Source organism: Enhydra lutris, unplaced genomic scaffold (assembly GCF_002288905.1).
Source record: "Enhydra lutris kenyoni isolate GAN:26980312 unplaced genomic scaffold, ASM228890v2 scaffoldscaffold8, whole genome shotgun sequence".
Lineage (NCBI taxonomy): Eukaryota > Metazoa > Chordata > Mammalia > Carnivora > Mustelidae > Enhydra > Enhydra lutris.
Genome location: NW_019154092.1, coordinates 39,199,838 through 39,219,485, shown reverse-complemented (window position 1 = coordinate 39,219,485; position 19,648 = coordinate 39,199,838). Strand labels below are relative to the sequence as shown.

Sequence of the window (19,648 nt, the reverse complement as noted above, 5' to 3'; positions counted from 1 at the left end):
GTGTCCCTGAATGACCTTAAGCAATATCACTCTTGGGCCCTAGGGGCGCACCTGTCAGGTGAGAGCCAGACTACCTCTCTAGGGTCCTGTCCAGATACAGATGCCAGGCATCCTCGAAGGCAGAGAAGAGAAACGGAAATGTTCTGGGTAATTAATAAGACTTTGTAGCCATCTCAGTGGTGCCTGAAGCACATGTTATGTGCAAACTGGACACAAGAAGGCCTGGCTGGGGTCATAAACTATAAAATAGTAGCAGCTCCCAAACTGAAAGAATGGCAGTGTGTATATGTGGTCTGGCAGAGACAGCAGACTAGACCAACATCGCTAACTGATCTGCTCCAGGGAAAATTAGACCCAAATAAACCCAGTTCCTCCTCCTGGCAGAGGTGCATAGGCAGTCATGTGAACCACACAGCTTCCTGTCTGTGATAGCAAGGACCTTCCCATGAGTCTTTGCATGCGGGGCTCATGTCTGTGCTCTGGGCCTTCAGCATCTTTGCTGTTAGCAGATGCATAGCCACCTCTTGGTCCCTTGATTTCTGCTGGGCTAGAAGAAGACTCCTCTGTTCTCTGAAGACCCCTTATCCACTCCTGATCCCCCAGCCTGGTGAATTTCATGTATTACATGAAATTTATATTTGAAGTGAGACCATGCCAGACATTCCATTCAGATATCTTGAAATTTGTGTTGGTAACAGACAAAAATTCAACTTTCCAGAAGAAAGAGACATCACATTTGAATATCATTTTCAATATTAGTATTTTGCATTGTTCCATTTTGCACAAGAGCAATGCCATAACTCATTTGGAATGATTGCATCTCTTAGTCTTTTATATACCGATTTGGCTTTATAGAGCTATCGTAAGGGATCGTGGTAGGTTCAGGTAATGATTAGGAACAAGGGCACAGGAGTCAGTCTGTGCCCAAATCCCAACTCCATGACTTGCGTGGGTAAGTTAAGCCACCTCAGTTTACTGTCAAGAAAACGGAGATAAGAGTATTCACAGTCGCTGGGATGCATGGAAACTGCTTGGCACATGATACTACCTGGTAAATGGGAGCTTCTGTTATGTCTGACATACATTTTTATTATTTGCTGCATTATTTTGAGCAATGAACGTGTTAACATCACAGCCACAACAAAGAAATTGCTCCCAGTTGAACTCAGCAGAGTACTTTATGTTTCCTAGATTAGATGAGGGTAAAGAAAACACCTTCTTTAGCTGTCCTACAGACATATCTTCTCTTCATTCTGCCTGGGCTCCTTGCTGGTTAAGAGTGTGCCATTGATGAAGCTGACATAGGTTTACAGACCAAAGACCCCTTTTTAAAAAGGAATGACGCCTTAACAAGAGTTTTAAAATCCTTTTTGAAACCTAAGGTTCTTAATTCCAGATTTACTGAGGAGACCGCTCCAGGGATCAGTGATGCTCCGAGGCGGCTGGTGCCTACCCACGTTCAAGGGTGGGCCTCACCATGACCCAGCCATAAGACCAGGGGCAGGGGCTTCCGCCTCTGCTGCAGTTTCCTCGCTTGTGCAATGGGGGGAATAAATAGCGTGTCGACCTTCCAGTGTGTGTGAGGACTAAGTGAGATGGTCCATATCGAACCCTTAGTCCTCCAGTAAACTGGTATTAACAGTAATTTGTTTTTTTATTAATAGTGCTTGTCCTCTCTTCACAGACAGAGATTTTAATGGATGCTGCCCATAAACAAAAAAACCTACAGTTCAAGAGAACTATGGATGTGAGTCTCACTTTATTTTTTTATTTATGTATTGATTTTTAAAAGATTTTATTTATTTATTTGAAAGAGAGAGAGAGAACGTGCACAGGTGAGGGGAGGGGCGGAGGGAGAGGGACCAGCAGACTCCCTGCTGAGTACGGAGCCCGAGGATGACCCAGGGCTCGATCCCAGAAACCTGAGATCATGACCTGAGCTGAAACATGGAGTTGGATGCCGAATGGACTATACCACCCAGGCAACCCCGAGGCTCGCTTTATTGCCTCCTTTTCAGCAAGGTGACATTTTGTGAAGTCCTGTGCTGTGTATAAGCATATTCCTGAAAATAACATTTCAATAATATTAATTAGTACAGTGGTTTGGGAAAACAACCTTTAGAAGTTTGACTTTCCTTCTTTTTCAGGCCTTGGAAAGACTGAGGATGAAACTAGATAGAGGAAGCAAAATAATAGTGCCTTTCTGGTAACCTGGGAAGGTCATTTAAATATTTCAGGCCAAGACACAAAAGCATCTATACCCCATGATGCCATTTGTCTTGTTGGATTTGAGCTTTTTCTCTGTGACTGTTTTGAATATGGATTTCTTACCTATTTTACTGAGTGACTCCTTCCTGTTTCAAGATCTGAAAACTGTAAAAGCCTTCCTTAAATAATTTATTTAAAAAACCACTTAACGAGACAGAGCTAAGACAGATTGCTAGCACCCTCCCTCTAGCTTTTGTGAGTCTGTTCAATTGGGATAGTGAACTCTGGTTTTGAAACATCTGTGATGCCTTTGAAACATCATTATATTCTCAGATGGTGACATGCTGTCTGGTAACCCAGTTACAAAAGAAAATGTCACCAATGTTGGTGGCATGTGTGGTTTGTTCTGCATCATTCTTTTTTTTTTTTTTTTTTAAGATTTTATCTATTTGAGGGGTGCCTGGGTGGCTCAGTGGGTTAAAGCCTCTACCTTCGGCTCAGGTCATGATCCCAGCGTCCTGGGATCGAGCCCCACATTGGGCTCTCTGCTCAGCAAGGAGCCTGCTTCCCTTCTTCTCTCTCTGCCTGCCTCTCTGCCTACTTGTGATCTCTGTCTGTCAAATAAATAAATAAAATCTTTAAAAAAAAGAATTCATCTATTTGAGAAAGAGAGAGATCACAAGCAGGGAGAAGGGCAGAAGGAGAGAGTGAGGGAGAAGAGGCTCCCCACTGAGCAGGGAGCCTGACTTGGGGCTGGATCCCAGGACCCTGGAAGCCAAAGGCAGATGCTTAAGCGACTGAGCCATCCAGGTACCCTGTTCTGCATCAGTCTTTCCCGTGATACACACCACCTCAAAAGCCACTGATGAATAAGAAGTGATGTTAGTGTAATTCCAGAAATGGCGATGGATGATAAATCATCGTTCCCAGCACTTTTATGTTTTGAGTGGTCTGGGGTGAGCTTTCTTACAATTGAAGAGAAAGCCTTAGTGAAATACACGTTTCTCAACTCTGTCTTCTACCTACACGGAGAGCCGTATCAGTGTTAAAACTTTTGCTTCAACTGTCAAAAATGATTTAGAAAACTCAAGAAAAAGGAAGACTATTGTATTTGCTCTCTCTCTTTTTTTTTTTTTTTTTTTTTGCTGAGTGTGTCCTTTTTTCCTCTTGGTGTTCCAAGGTTTCTTCTTTTATAGTTTCCTTTTGCTTAGAGAACTTCTTTTTTAAGTAGGCTCCACTCCCAGTGTGGGGCTTGAACTCATGGCCCTGAGATCAAGCGTCACATGTTCTGCCAACTGAGCCAGCCAAGTACCCCCAGAGAACTTCCTTTAGCCATTCTACAGAACAGTCTGCTAGCAACAAATACTCTGAGTTTTTCTTCATCTGAGAATGTCTTTTTTTTTTGAAAGATTTTATTTATTTATTTGACAAAGAGAAAGATCACAAGTAGGCAGAGAGGCAGGCAGAAAGAGAGGAGGAAGCAGGCTCCCCGCTGAGCAGAGAGCCTGATGCAGGGCTCAATCCCAGGACCCTGAGATCATGACCTGAGCTGAAGGCAGAGGCTTAACCCACTGAGCCACCCAGGCGCCCCATCTGAGAATGTCCTGATTCCCCCTTCAGTGTTAAAGGCTATTTTCACTGGATATAGGATTGTGTGTTGATGGTTCTTTTCTATTAGTATTTGAAAATGGGCCACTTTCTTGTGGCCTCTGTGGTTTCTGATAAGAAAGCTGCTGTAATTCGAATTGGTTTTCCCTTATAGATAAGGTGTCTTTTTTTTTTTTTTAAGTTTTCAGAAGTTCACCTATATGTTTTTGACATGGATTTCTTTGGGCTTATTTTGTTTGGGGTTTGATTAACTACTTGAATCCATGAGTTTACATCTGCCAAATTTCAGAAGTTTTCAGCTATTTATTTCTCCAAGTGCTTTCACAGTCCACCTTCCTCTTTTCGGGTTGCAAGGATATGAGCGTTAGATCTTCTGTTACGGTGCCAAAGGTCCATGAGGCTCTATTTTTCTGTTGTTCAGATTAGGTAATTTCTATTGTTCTATCCTCCACTTTACTGACTCTTAGATATTTTATTTGTTTATTTGACAGAGAGAGAGAGATCACAAGTAGGCAGAGGGGCAGATGGTGGGGGGGTGGTGGGAAGCAGGCTCCCTGATGAGCAGAGAGCCTGATGCAAGGCTGCATCCCAGGACCCTGAGATCATGACCTGAGCCAAAGGCAGAGGCTTAACCCACTGAGCCACCCAGGCACCCCTGTCTCTTCCATTCTTAAGCTCATCCATTGAGTTTTTTAAATCTCCATTAGTGTGTTTTTTTAGTTCTAAAATTTCTGTTCAGTTCTTCTTCTTTTTTTTTTTAAGATTTTGTTTATTTACTTGACAGAGAGATCACAAGTAGGCAGAGAGAGAGAGAGAGGAGGAAGCAGGCTCTCTTCTGAGCAGACAGCCCGATGCGGGACTCGATCCCAGGAGATCATGACCTGAGCCAAAGGCAGAGGCTTAACCCACTGAGCCACCCAGGAGCCCCAGTTCTTTTTTTTATTTATCTTTTTAAAATCTTATTTATTTATTTGAGAGAGAAAGCAGAAGCAGAAGGAGGGGCAGAGGGAGAGGGACAATCGGACTCTGCTGAGCAGGGAGCCCAGTGGGCCTCAGGACCCAAGATCATGACCTGAGACAAAGTCAAATGTTTAACTGACTGAGCCATCCAGGCGCCCCACCATTTGGTTCTTCTTTGATCTTCTCTGCCTTTGCTGTGCTTTTCTATTTCTTTGCCGAGACCATCTATTTTTTTTCATTTATTTTAAATGTGTTTGTCACTCTCTCTCTAATATTAGAAAAGGTCAGGCATATTGTCTAAGCTTGGTGTTGGTGAGAGTGAGGAAATTTACTCCATATGCTACTGGTGGGAGTTTCAGTTGGTGGGGTCATTTTGGAAGGAAGTTGGTCATATACATACTCTTTTACCAAACAATTACACTTCTAGGAATTTGACCTGTGTAGATAAATTCATACCAGCCAAAATAAAGTCAGCATATTTTTATGTTATAAAAACATGAAAGAAGATAAATGTCTACCAATAGAGAAATAGTTAAAATTGTGGTGTGTGTGTGTGTTTGTGTGTGTGTGTGTGTGTGTGTGTATTTACAACCATTTAAGTGTTCGGCTACAGGGTTCATGCTTGATAATAGAGAAATGTCTCACATATTGTTACAAAGGAAAATTATTGCATGAATATCTCATGCGCTTGTAATTACGAACGATTAGGACATTTCTCTCTGTGTGTAGCATGTACAGAGAATGATACGTCTGTTTACTGAAAGGTCAGCCCCAGCCGAACTGCAGAAGCCTCCAAGAAATGCAAGAAGACACGTGTGATGTTTGACGAGCACAGACCATCCCTGCAAAGGAGTCTTCATTCTTAGTCAAGTGGTTTTTGGGGGTCAACATTTTTATTAGCTGATTTGCAGCTTTATTTGTTCAAAGTTAAGACTTCACTTTAGTAGTTGAAACAGAAAATGCTCTGATTCACTAGCTATAGTTTGAGAACTGTTTTTACACTCATGGTAGTAATAATGGTCCACGATAGACCATGGCCTACTTTCAGACTAGCTAAAATGGTTCTTTAAATCAAAAAGGAACATGGCTATGCCTACGGGCCAGAATCGATGGGATTGGTGCCCTCCTCTCTGTCACTTGCTAGGGAGGGCACCTTGGGATACTGAGGCATAATTATGATTACCACAGCCAAGTGATTGCATCTAAGTTCCGAGGCTTGGGTTACATATTTGCTTGATTTCGCACCTTATGGTTACATACCTACCTTGATTTTGCCTATTTCAAAACCCATCTTTTGTTTCTGTCAGTTTTTGAAGCTCCCGTACTTTGTGTTTGCCAAATAGGAGTGATTACTTCCTTGATCAGGTTGCCACCCCATGCAGTTTGGAAAAGGGCTGGAGAAACCTTCCAAAAAAAGATTGGATAGAGTGTTGCCCTCAGAGTGCCCACCATCGAGTGGTGACCTTAGTGCTGATCTGAGCGCCCTGTGCTTTGTCAGGTGCATGGCTGCTTTGCAGGGTACCATTCTGCTCACCTGTTTTGGTCCTTTTTTGGCTTCTAACAACAAAGGCAAAGAAGACCTACGAGCAGAAGTGCCGAGACAAAGATGAGGCAGAGCAGGCTGTCCACCGGAGCGCCAACCTGGTAAACCCGAAGCAACAAGAAAAGGTACCTGGGAGAGCCGGCAGCCTGAGAAAGCTGAGATTTCTGCATCTGAAACTGGATCCAATTAATAATCTTCATTAAAAATGGAGCTGCTTCCTAAGTCCTTGACAATATCTTCCTCTGGGCCACTAGGATCCTCTGACCCAGAAAACCCCTTGTCACAATTATTGGGTTTGGGAAGAGATAGAGAAGTGTGGCCGGGGGATAGGAGTGGGGTGATAAGAAGTTGGGGAGGGTGGTTTTGGTTTTTTTTTTTCCATCTTTCTTCAAAACTCAAGTATTCTTTATAGCCCGGCTATATTATCTATTATCTATTTTATGTAATCTGAATAGAAGATTGACAGCAACCAGAGGCCAGGGGTATGTCTTTAGGAAAACAGAGGGCAAGATGCTCTGTGGCTGTTGCCCAATGGTGATAAGATTAAGGGGCAGGTTGAACGATTTGCTGAGAAAAACACAGGTAAGACCTGGGCTACACTGTTCTCTTCGTAGTCATTGTAAGTCTGGTTGGCCTGTGGAAGTCTGGCCCAGCATTTCTCCTCTGTCCTTTGTCCTCACAGCTTTTTGTGAAACTGGCAACTTCGAAGACTGCAGTAGAAGACTCGGGTGAGGGGCTGCTCCCGGGGATCGGGGAGGGTTTTTGTGGGGCTGACATTCCACAGACTCTGTCTGGAAAGGTAGTGTTATAGACCACACAATCATTTATAGACAGACAGTGGGATTACTGAGCTATCTGGAGGGAGGGAAGAAGAGAAAGAGGGAGAGAGGGTATATCAGAACCTGGGAAAGTGAGAGGAAGCAACTGGGACAGCAGTTTCTGTCCCAGCACCCCTACTTAGGTCTTGGGCCTGATTTGTAACTGAATGGTGGAGAAGGTGGTGTTGGGCACAGGGCGGGGGTGGGGGGGAGTGTGATGGGGCAACTTCTTCATAATCAGGTGCTCACTCATTGGGAACATCTCTCTTAAAAGCCAATTTCAGCCCTACTAACTCTTGCTATGAAGGGAATAGGCAAGTTGGGAGGCCTTGTCATGGCTGAAATCTGAGATCCAAACCAGGTGTTTGCAAAGCTCTCTAATCCCAGAGTACCCTGCAGGAGATAAGACACTCATGACTGTGGCTACTTAGGAAGCGTCTAAATCCAAAACCAAAGTAACTCGACAGTTCTCTCCCCTGCACCTCTCCCTGGATCATTTTCCTGAAAATGGGAAGGAAGCTATTGAGTCTGAATTAGCCAAAGAGAACCCTGGCTGAGGTTCCTGTCAGGCTTCTCTCTCCTCTCTTGATCCCTTTCTTGCTACTTGCTTGGTTTAATGTCTAAAAAGAAAGTACTTGATTCATAAAGATATTACGAGAGGGAGAGATGGACGTGGCCTTCCAGGGTTCAGAGCTCCGGGGTCCTTGAGAGCTCAGTGCTACTCCATCAGGGCAGGACAGCTTGGTCCCATCCGTTTTCTGAAGCCAGGCCCCTCCCCTGCATTGCAGACAAGACATACATGATGCACGTCAGCACCCTGGACAAGATCCGCGAAGACTGGCAGAGCGAGCACATCAAGGCCTGCGAGGTACGGAACGGGCAGCTGCTTGGGAGGGGGTGGGTTTTCCTTCCAGAACCTGGGGAGTCCGCCCTGGCAGAAACGCACCCTCCCTTTATTAGAGGACCCCAAGTCTCATAGAATTGCTTGAGGGCAAATTAGAAATCAAGAAATCTCAGTGGAGGAGGGAAGGAGCCGGAAGGTTTTCCCCCAGACCTCGTCTTTCTCCCGCGTCCCAGCCCTGACCGTTGTGTCCGATGCTGCCCCAGCACCTCCTCTCGTGTTCGGTTAGCCCAGATACGCCATAGCTGAGTCAGGGGAGTGGTGATGACGTCATTATCTTTCCAGAGCCTCACCTGAACCTGCTGTGGGATAAAGAGACCTCAGGCAGGAGGCGAGCAGGCTTCAGAAGTTTCTACACCTAATGATTTCATCATTACCCCTGCTTCATTTTTAGCACATGACCTCACAATTTCGCGGAGAAAATAAAGACATAATCTTTTTCTTACCAGTGGTTCTCAAAGTGAAGTCCCAGGATTCATAGCATCAGCATCCCCTGGGAATCTGTTAGAGATGCAGATTCTCAGACCTACTGAACAGAAACTGTTGGAGCGGGCTCAGCCTTGTGTTACTAAGTCCTCAAGTGATTCTTATGCAAATTCGAGCCTGAGAACTACTGATCTCCATCCTCCTCCCTTCCTTTTCTCCTGTCCGTTGAAAAGGGGCTACCTCTGCCCTATCAAGAGCCTGTCCCGCCAGCTGGGCTCAAGATGCCATCATCCTGCTGTCCTTCCCTCGTGCCCGTGCACAGCCTTTAGTGTGAACTTCTGCTCTTGTCATCTGCATAACTCCGCTCATTCTTGGTTTTAGAACCTACTGGCTGTTGTGTCCGGTCTGCTACCTTCTCCTCTCTTCATAGCCTGGCTTCTTGAAGGAGTTGTCTTCACATCCTCGTTGCCCTTTGCCTTTCCCAGCCTGCTGTGTCTGGGGATCCCCCCTGCCCACCCCTCTCCGCTCAGGGCTGCTCGCTTGAGGAACTGGAGGTCTCCATGGTGTGAGATCCAGCGGGCCTTTGCACTTCCTGATCTTATTTGATTTATATCTACTCTCTAGTACTGCGGGTCACTCTCCCCCTCCCAAAACACTCTTTTGTTTTACGCCCTTGATTCTGCACTCTCACGGAAAAGCCTTGACTAAGGCCCCTTTTTTAAGGTTTAAAAAAATGCAAAGGAATATCATATACATTTTATGGACACATACATATTTTTAAAAGCCTGCATGGGAATGATAAAATTTAGGAGAATGGTTTTCTGTGGGGAAGGAGAAGGTGATGGAGACTGGGGAAAGCACACAAGAGCCTTCAACAGAATCGGAGGCAAATATGGCCAAAATTGTTGACCGAGCTAGGTGGTTGATATGTGGGTATTCATTACAGTGCTCCCTATGATTCTTTCTATGCGCAATATTCTATAATAAAAATAATAAGAAATTTTAGTATTTACATGCTACATAAATACAAAATATACTAATATGCTAAGTATACTAAATAAATACTAAATAATAAATAAAACCTAAAATATACACTACATATAAATCCTAAAAGGTTTGCAGGTGAAATAATGTATTTGCTTCAAAATACTCTGGGGAGTAGTTGAGTTGGTGGGCATATAATAAAACAAAATTGGGTGTGAGTTGATAAATGTTTAAGCTGGTGATGGGTACATGGGCATTCATTAGACCATTCTCTCTTGTATTTACATTATAAAAACTTTCAAAATGTAATAGTGTTGCATTCAACATTAAAAAATACATTAACATAGAATATTCCCTGATGAATCAAATAGCATCCATTTTCTAGAATAATAGCTTTTTCCAAAAGTTGGTATTTGTTTATATCCCACTTTCCCCAAAAGTTGGTATTTGTTTATATCCAAAAAAAAAACCCCACTATTGTTCAAGGAGGGACTTTTCTAAAGAACTTTTTTGTTAAAGAAATTTTCAAAAATATGCAGAGATAGAAGGCAAGTGCAGGTTCTTCCATGTTCTCATGAACCGGCTTCAACAATTGTGACCGTCTTGCCATGTGAATTCTGTCATAGGGACAGGGCAAAGGTTTGAATTGGAGGCTCTGGCAAGTTGCCAGGTGGAGATACCCATTAGGCAGTTGGAAATGTGAGCTGGAATTCAGGTTAGAACCTTGCTGTCTGGGTTCCTCATTACCTCTTACCTTCAGAACTGTATCTGATCCTGCTTGTGCTAATACCATATGATAATACCATTTGCTTCTTTGCCTGCGATAAGAGTTGATGAGTTTCCTTGGTGGTGAGGGTAATATCCTAAATGGGGCAGTAATCTTACAGATAATGAGGGTTGATACTGTTTCTTAAGTCATAGTCAGTCTAGACAAATGTCCTCTTTCTCTGCCTATGTCTGGACATGTGGTTATGTTTCCATAGATGTTTGAAGCTCAAGAATGTGAACGAATAAACTTCTTTCGGAACGCGTTGTGGTTACACATGAATCAGCTGTCACAACAGTGTGTCACAAGCGATGACGTAAGTCAAAGGTGTCCACGGAGGAGTCATTAGAGTGGAAGGGACCATAGACATTTATTAGTCTACCCTTTCATTTGAGAGAGGTACAGTGACTTGCCCAAGGCCACACAGTGAGCTGATAGGCCCAAGTAAACACCAAACTGCCTGACCCCTTTGCTTTGCTACCATGACTTTCTCTTGAAGGAATTCAGAGTTAGGGCAGGGAGCAGAGAAGGGAGACCCAAATGCAGTTTTTTTTTTTTAAGATTTTTATTTATTTATTTGAGATAAAGAGAGACAGAGTGTGCACAAGCAGGAAGAGGGGTAGAGGGCCAGGGAGAGGCGGGCTCCCTGCCCAGGACCCTGAGATCATGACCTGAGCCAAAGGCACTTAATCAACTGAGCCACCCAGGTGCCCCCAAATGCAGTTTAATTTATGGGTGACAGAGAAGTCATAGCATGACTGTGAGTCCCAGAGTGTCACTCCAAGACAGGTCCAAGCGCTAGCCCACTGACACTTGCCCAGGCTAATGATGACGCCAGGGCTCAAGATTTACTTCAACAGTATTCCCAGGGTCAATGCCCAGGTTTACCTTGGGCACAGCAATCCTTATGGGATTCTCAAACCTCGGAGGGATTAGAATTCAAATTATCACGACCTTCTTTGCTAAGAAATAGCCACCCTCACTTAGATGGGACAGTCACTTTAGAAGAACAGCTAAACACCTAGGAGACCTATAGAATTGACTAGAACTTCTTCCAAGTTAGTGCATTGTCTTTGCATTTGTGTGTGGCATTAGTTTTGGTATTTATTTCCTTTGGCCATTGGTACTTTTTTTAAAAAAACCCTCTTCTTGGCAAGGTTTTTACGCTGCCATAGAGATACATTTCTCACCATCTTTAAAACAATTTTAACACTGGATATGTATCAGAGAAATCCCTATATATGAGTGATATAAAAAGAGACTTGGGGATGTCTCTTTTTCTTTTTTAAAACAAATTTGGGAGATTCAGCCATTCATCAAACCTGTTTTAATAAACTGTATCATAATTATCACTGACCTACCTCTAGGTTGATTTATCTTTTTTTTTTTTTAAGATTTTGCTTAATTATTTGTCAGAGAAAGAGAGAGTGCACAGCAGGGGGGAGGGGTAGATGGAGAGGGAGCAGACTCCCCACTGAGCAGGAGGCCAATGCAGGACTCCATCCCAGAACTTTGGGATCATGACCCGAGCTTAAGGCAGATGCTTAACTGACAGAGCCACCCAGGTGTCCTGATTTATCTTCTTTTTGTTAGATGTATGAAGAAGTTCGTAAGAGCTTGGAAGCATGCAGCATTGAGAAGGACATTGCATTTTTTGTGAACCACCGAAAAACCGGACAGACCCCACCAGGTGACTGAAGCGGTCGGGCTGTGGGGTTATTTTAGCATGTCTATGAGTCTTCTGCATCACGTGTCGAGAATGGAAGACACCAGCACCTTAATATTTTGTTTCTTGGTTCCCCTAGCACCCATCATGTATGAGAATTTCTACTGCCCCCAGAAGAATACAGCCTCACAGGGAAAGGCCCTGGGGACTAACTTAGCAAGGTAATAAGCAGCTACCTTTCACATGAAGAAAAATACCTTTAATAAATGTTGTTATCATCAGTGTTCTAAGCGGTATTAGAATTGGAACACATCTACCACTGCTTTTGCTCAGTGAGGTTGCTAAATTTGGGCAGGTAGCATTTTTAGGACAAATGCTCAGTGGATTTTACCAGTCATAGTTTAGAGAGGGCTCTATTACGCTTGAGTGTGATTATTGTTACTCACATACAAATCCTATCTTTTTTATATCTTGTGGAAAGCAAGCGTCAGCAGGCTCTGGCCCCCTGTGAGTCAACTCTGACCAACCTCTATTGGTAGGGCCCAAGAGTAAAGAGTAGTTTTTACATTTTTAAATGGCTGAAAAAGGAGAAAAGGATACTGTTTTGTGACATGTGAAAATGACACAAAGTACGGATGTCAGTGCTCATATAAAGTTTTATTGGAACCCGACCATGCACATTTGTTTACATTTTGTCCACAACTGGTTTTGCATTTGAGTTGACAGAGTTCTAACAAGGCTGTCCTCATGGCCGACATGTCTGTTACTGTCTGTTACTGTCTACATGTCTTTACTGTCTGGCCCTTTGCAGAACGAGTCTGCTGCCCCAGCTATAAAGGATCTTGACAGAAGAGAAACTTCTGTTTCACAGTCAGTTCCACATCGAGGCTGCTAATTTCCATTTCAGTTTTTAAAAAGCGAAGGGAATATTTGAGGGGGCATTGCCAGGCACTCATCAATACTTAAGAATACCAGGCTCTGTTCCGAACAGTTCATGGGAATTAGCTCACTTCATCCTCACAGTGAGGGGGGAGCTGCTTGTATTTTCCATCTCACATGTGGACATGCTGAGGTACCCAGAGGTCAGGAAACCACACGCTCACAGCAGAGATTTTCCTCCTGTCGGTCTGGGGTGTGGGAGCAGGGCCCTGTACATCCTGCCCGCAGCATAATAGAATGTCGGCAGCCTAGATTCCAGTGGGTCGGTGGTGGTGTAGGCGTTTTCCTTCATCTGAACTCTCCTTGACTCTCCAGAACAGAAACCAGATCTGATTAGAGGGCTGTATGCTTGTGGTGTGAAGTCAAGAATTAGAAAAATAATAAGAACTCATCTGAAGGACTTTGGTTTTCATTTCCCACAGGAGAGGACCTCTCCCAGTTCCTAGAAGTACACCAGGTATGACACCAAGAAAGATCTTTTGAAATGCTTATGTCATGTTTTCTCTCTCTCTCTCTTTTTTTCCCCTAAAGATTTTATTTATTTGAGAGAGAGCATGCGTGAGCAGGGGCAGAAGGAGAAGCAGACTGCCCGCTGAGTGTAGAGTTCCACATAGGGCTCGATCCCAGGATCCTGAGATCATGACTTCAGCTGAAGTCAGTTGCTTAACCGACTGAGCCAGGTGCCCCATCATGTGCCCCATCATGTTCTCTCTGAGGTTGAGTAGTTAGGATGCTGAAATAAAGGGAAAGAAGGGAATAAATAGAATCAAATTCTTAAGAGAATGAACCTATATTAGGATCTTAATATAATACTATTTATCACAGAGTGGACTTTGGTAATTGGTGGTTTACTTTATAGCTTACCAAAGAGAAGTCCACTCTTGGGAGTATCAAAAGAAACACAAGGCAGTCATATGTAAGAGATTATTTGAACTTGAACCATAAAAAGAGCAAAGTGAGATATAGTTTCCTTTGGATTACCCAGAAACATACCTGATAGAAGGCATAGATGTCTAGAAACATATAACCTGATGTTATATATTTGGGTACTGACCATAACTGGGTCTTTCACTAATCACTCTGGTCTTTTTCATCCAGAACTCCTATGATAACTCTGAGACAACCACACATGATAGCAATTTTTTTGGTTAGTTTTATTCCTAGGATAATTATAAGACCCTTGAGGGTGGCACTTGATTTTTCTCCTGTATTGCTCATAGCACCTAATAGTGCTATGGGTACATAGGAGGTGCTCAACAAATATCTATTATTTGAGTAAAAGAAGATATACCTACCTGTGTTCAAAGGACTGAGGGAAGAGACAACTCCTGCTGCATATGGGAGCTTAGTAGAACTTCAGCGACTGAAAAGAAAACCAGGGCTGAAATGGTATCTTTGAAAAATATAAGGGTTTAAGTTATTTTTGTAAAACAATTACCACCGGACAACATGGGACTTATTTATGCCTATGTTTGAAGTTGACTTCACTCTAGGTGCTGCTCTCTGCACATGGATGCAAAAGGGCAATGAAATCATAGCAATGATTTCCAGAATGTGTGAGTGAATCCTCTGGTTTATAGTCATGCCTGCAATTTGTAGGATTTGTCACCAGATGTTTTCTTTTTATAAAAGGACAGTCACTAGAATATTTAACTGGAATGTTTTGATTCCAGAAGGGTTAAGATCTTATCGTGAAACAAGATGAACTTAATGTTGCTCTGTTCTGCCTTTTGCAGATGATCAAGATTATTCTTTGGTTAATGACTACAGTCTGATCTACCAGTAACATCAATGGTAAGAACCTTTAATGTTTACATAATCAAGTTGCATTTAGACTGGTGAGTGTGTTTGTGAGTCTTGGAAGCTCCTTTACAACACCACTGCAAGCAGCAAGGCCTTGCCTCAGGCTGGCCCTCTGGTGCATGGGGTTCCGCAGGATGGCCAGTCTGGATTCCATACAGCAAGGGGACTGGAGCCCACGCCATGCGTATTTGAACGAAGAGATTCACCCTTCCCTAATTATTCTGTAGCTCGTTTTCTGCTCCTGTTAAGCTCTTTGTGGCTATAACATACTTACGCTCAAGGCAAGGATCGCAAACAAAACACACGTGATCTTCACTGTTTAAAAGTGATAGTGTATGCCCCCATTTCTAAAAGGGGAGAAAGTCAAGTAAAAAGAAGTCAGTGAAAATGAGGCAAACACTGTCACACTCACCATTACACAAGGGCATTAAGAGAGTCATCTTGTCTCAGATTATTACTGCTCCGAACTAGCAAACTACAGGGATTCCTAGAGCTGAACTACAGAGCCAGCTGTTGCTGCAAAGATGGTGCTCTGTCTTTGGTTCTCAGACACTTGCAACACGTCCCGAGCTATCTCAGTCTACACAAATGTGAAGGAATGCCTCTGAAACCAAAAGAGTACTATATAAAACTCTATAAAGTATAACTGTTTTAGCCCAAATGGGCATATCTTGGGGTATGACAGCATATGTACGTATGAGCAAAGAAAAATCTCAAAAAGATATATTCCCATGCTAGTACTAGTTTTTCTTTGTCTTTACTTATGTTTTCCAGTTTGTCTGCAATGAAACTTTATTACTTCTTTAATAAAAAACTGTTTTTGAAGAGTTGACCTTCTGGCACATTCCTGATTTAGTGTGTTCCCGGGAGTGCCAGGAGTGGGGGTAGGCTGCAGGAACTGGACCAGCCTCTCTCCCATCCTCCCAGGTTTGGTGCTTCTGTCACTTAGGAAATGGAACAGGTTTGAATAGTGCTCTGTGATGGCTTTCCTTCAGTATTTTATAGCACTGAAAAGTTCTTTAAAATTTTTTTTTAATTTAAATTAAATTAACATGTAATATAGTATTAGTTTCAGAGGTAGCGGTCGGTGATTCATAGTCTTCTCTAATACTCAGTGCTCATTATATCACATGCCCTCCTAATGCCCATCACCCAGTCACCCCTCCATCCCCCTCCCTCCCTTGTTTCCCATGATTAAGAGTCTCTTCTGGTTCATGTCCCTCTCTGATTTTGTCTTGCTCTATTTTTTCCTCTCTTCCCCCATGATCCTCTGTTTTGTTTCTTAAATTCCACATGTGAGTGAGATCATATGATAATTGTCTTTCTCTGATTGACTTATTTCGCTTAGCATAATACCCTCTAGCTCCATCCATGTCGTCACAAATGGCAAGATTTCATTTTTTGACAGCTGAGTAATATTCCATTGTATATATATATACCACATCGTCTTTATCTATTTATCTGTTGATGGACATCTGGGCTTTTTTCATAGTTTAGCTATTGTGGACATTGCTGCTACAAACATTGGTGTGCAGGTGCCCCTTCAGATCCCTACATTTGTATATTTAGGGTAAATACCCAGTAGTGCAATTGCTGGGTCATAGGGTAGCTCTATTTGCAACTTTTTGAGGAACCTCCATGCTGTTTTCCAGAGTGGCTGCACCAGCTTGCATTTCCACCAACAGTGTAGCACTGAAAAATTTGTGAAGTGAGCACGTCAAACATTGTCTTTAGTCCTCTGAAAACACCTGCTTTGTGACTTACAGCCCATTATCTAGATAGGACAGAAGCCATGTTGTTTTGGTTACATAGAAATAATTAGCTAGTATGTATTTATATTTAAACAAGAGTCCTTAAATTGCTTAATAAATGTCTTTAATATCTAAGCAACTTTTCTGTGAAAGATAATGGAAATCAAAGACCTAAAATACCCAGGCCTCTGACTATGCATAACTTTCTGACTTACAAGCAATTGGAGTCTACACCTGGTCATCATTTCTTCATTTTGTAAGGTTCCTTTTTCTCATGGAAAGAGGCATGGCCCATACTAGAGGTAGAGAGGGACATAGGGAATCAGTGACTTGGAATTCCCACCCTCTGGAACACCATGTTGATGATGGCTGCCTATGGTCATTGGCAGCTCCAAGAGTTTGTTTCATTGCTGTTGTTTTTGTTTTTGTTTTTTTATTTTTTAAAAATTAATTATTTTTATTAACATATAATGTATTATTTGCCCCAGGGGTACAGGTCTGTGAATCATCAGGCTTACACACTTACAGTGTTTTTGTTTTCTTAACCTCTTCCTTTCCTACCCTCACCTACTTGCATAAAGCATGTATTCTAGTTGCTTAATGGTAACCTTTGACCCAGGAACTCTAGTTCCTCAGAGCTGAAGAATCTGCTGTTTGGATGCAAGATACTAAGGCCAACACATGTGAGCACTGTCACTTCCTCGGGTTCATTGGTGTGCACCAGCTCAATGCACAGGCACTCAGCATAGGTGTGTACTACTGACAGAGTCAAAGAGTATTTTGTCTCTTACAAAGGAAGAAGGAAGGAAGTCTGTCTTAGTTAATAACTTAGCCAAGCAATTTATCACAACACTTAAAAGAGTTTGAGCCTTTGGAAATGAAATAGGAAGGTGTAGGAATTTGTGGTTTGTGTGCTGTCGTTGATGCTAGCTACTGTGCCTGTTTTTAGTTGTAACATGTTTAGGTAAAGACAGATTATAACCTGTGTATCAAAAAATATAAATACATGTATTATTTACCAGAAAGCAATGCTGGTGTTGTCACAACCCATTTTTCATCGCTTTCTAAAAAAATCATTTCTTTGAGGGGTGCCTGGGTGGCTCAGTCGGCTAAGCGTTTGCCTTTGGCTCAGGTCACAATCCTAGGGTCCTGGGATCTAGCCCTGCATTGGGCTCCTTGCTCAGCGGGGAGACTGCTTCTCCCTCTGCTGCTCCCCCTGCTTGTGCTCTCTCTCTCTCTTTTTCTCTCTCTCTCAAATAAATAAATTAAAAAAAAAAAGATTTTATTTATTTATTTGACAGAGAGAGAGAGATCGAGATCGAGAGAGAGAGAGAATGTGTGATCTATGAGAGGTGGGGAGGAGCAGTGGGAGAGGGAGAGCATCTCCAGCAGACTCCTGTTGAGTGGGGAGCCCAACACCAGACTTGATCCCAGGACCCTGAGATCATGACCCGAGCCAAAATCAAGAGTTGGCTGCTTAACTGATTGAACCACCCAGTCACCCCAAGTTTTTAATCTCTTTTAATACTTATTCCTCACCATTTGCTTTCTATGGCCAACCAGACATATTCTCAAAAGATAATATATCAAGGTGGGAGTGAGGAGCTGATGTGAATGGTTCATTCAAATGAAATGTCTCTGTTATTTTCTTTCAGAAAACAACTCCTTTTCCGGCTGGTGATTCTAGGACGTGGGAGGAAACACTCAGAGCAGTAGCTTCTGTAGCCAAGCTGTGTCAGTCATGAAACTTTGAAGTGAGACCTTGATGTCATGTTTTGGTATTTTATATTGATTGCAGACATTTAGATCAACTGAGGTTAGGAAAGTTCTGAAATTTTTAAAAGAAGTTTACAAATTACCCCAGACTGAAGAATTGCCCTTCTCCTGTCAGTTACCAATGTTGTGAATGAATTACATTATCTCCTGGATCCAGGAAACTCTCTGGATTTGGAGCCTTGACTCTTCTTATTGGGGGAGAGGTGGCTGCAGAGGGGTCCAAGCCATCAGCCTGTAGGAGCATCTTGGCTTTGGGGGCATCGTGTCTGTGGAACATTCCACAGCCACACACATCCTGAGTGGCGCGGAATTTTAAATCCCCTTCCTTTTTGGCTGGAGGACGGAGAGGCCATCTGTTTCTACTTTCTCATTTTACAGATGAGGAAATAAGGCCCAGCAGTGTGAAATCCACTTCCTTACTGATTAGGGACAGAACCAAAACTGGAGTGTAAGCTTATCCCACATCACCATTCGAACTAATCCTTCCTGAGGCTATGGTGCTCGTGTTGAAATTTCAGACGCCAAATGTTTTTGCCAGTGTCTTTTCAATTGGGAAAATTACCAGGGTTTAAATGTCAGATTTATTTTTGTATGACTCACTGTGTGTGCTGAAGTACAGAGCGCCATATTGAATTAATCTAAGAAGCCATTGATTGTAAAGCATGCCATTATTTTATGTACCACTGAGAAAGTTAGGTGGAGGAGTTGACCATTAATTTGTGACAGTTAATGGCCACGCCCATTTGAATTTGATTTGCGAAAGTGTTGGGAAAAAAACACATCCTAGAATCCGTGCAACAGGATATTTTGACTCCATTCCTAAAAGGAAGTTTAGCGCTCCAATGCGAGTCCTCCATCCCGGGTCTTCTTCACAGAGAATCTTTCCGGAATTTTTAAAAGTGTTGATCTTACCCTTCCACAGGTATTTGAGTCTTCCTTTTGTTACCCACAAACAGTGGGGAGACTTACATCCCTTTTGTGTAATATCCCCACACCATGAGAAAACAGTACATTGTGGTGAATAACAAATTAAACTAGCACTGCTACTTACTCAGTATGTTGTAAAATTCTGTTGTCACCAAGAGCACGTATTTTCTTCTCCTGCCAGTGCAATAGATTTCTCAGAACTATGCATAAATTGATGTAAACAAGATTGATTATTTCCCCCCATTTAATGTAAGGTGTTACTGAAAGGGGCAGCTTCTTCTCATGACAGGAAACTTGCATCAGTTGGATATCCTTTTGAGAAACTGAAGTTTGCAAAGGGCCATTGGCTTCCCCAAATTGAGCAGGCTCAGGAAATTTTCCTTCAAACTCAGAACATTCTGTTTTTAAGTATTTTATTTATTGTTGGCAGTTCCTCAGGAATTTCACTTTTCTCTCTATTGGTCAGTGTCATTGATGTAAAAGTTTTATGAATTGAAAATATTTTTACTTTGTGGCTTTTTCAGTTGGATATGAAGTAAAATAAAGGTTCTTAGTGATTTGGGATTTATTTT

The 19,648-nt window shown here is 42.6% G+C and overlaps 1 protein-coding gene across 2 annotated transcripts in view; it reads left to right on the top strand.

Moving 5' to 3' along the window:
* The window catches only part of LOC111142515 (proline-serine-threonine phosphatase interacting protein 2), a 68,735-nt gene extending 49,087 nt beyond the window's left edge, over window positions 1–19,648 (top strand). Inside the window, exons 6-15 of one of the 2 annotated variants that reach the window (XM_022495751.1) lie at window positions 1,685–1,747; window positions 6,346–6,444; window positions 7,002–7,047; window positions 7,926–8,005; window positions 10,432–10,530; window positions 11,808–11,904; window positions 12,020–12,101; window positions 13,242–13,276; window positions 14,556–14,613; window positions 18,029–19,648. In XM_022495751.1, the coding sequence (XP_022351459.1) occupies window positions 1,685–1,747; window positions 6,346–6,444; window positions 7,002–7,047; window positions 7,926–8,005; window positions 10,432–10,530; window positions 11,808–11,904; window positions 12,020–12,101; window positions 13,242–13,276; window positions 14,556–14,605 (651 nt within the window). In that variant the 3' untranslated portion in view covers window positions 14,606–14,613; window positions 18,029–19,648. Of the gene's footprint in view, window positions 1–1,684; window positions 1,748–6,345; window positions 6,445–7,001; window positions 7,048–7,925; window positions 8,006–10,431; window positions 10,531–11,807; window positions 11,905–12,019; window positions 12,102–13,134; window positions 13,179–13,241; window positions 13,277–14,555; window positions 14,614–18,028 lie in introns of those variants that run through there. The other variant, XM_022495752.1, reaches the window with a different exon arrangement.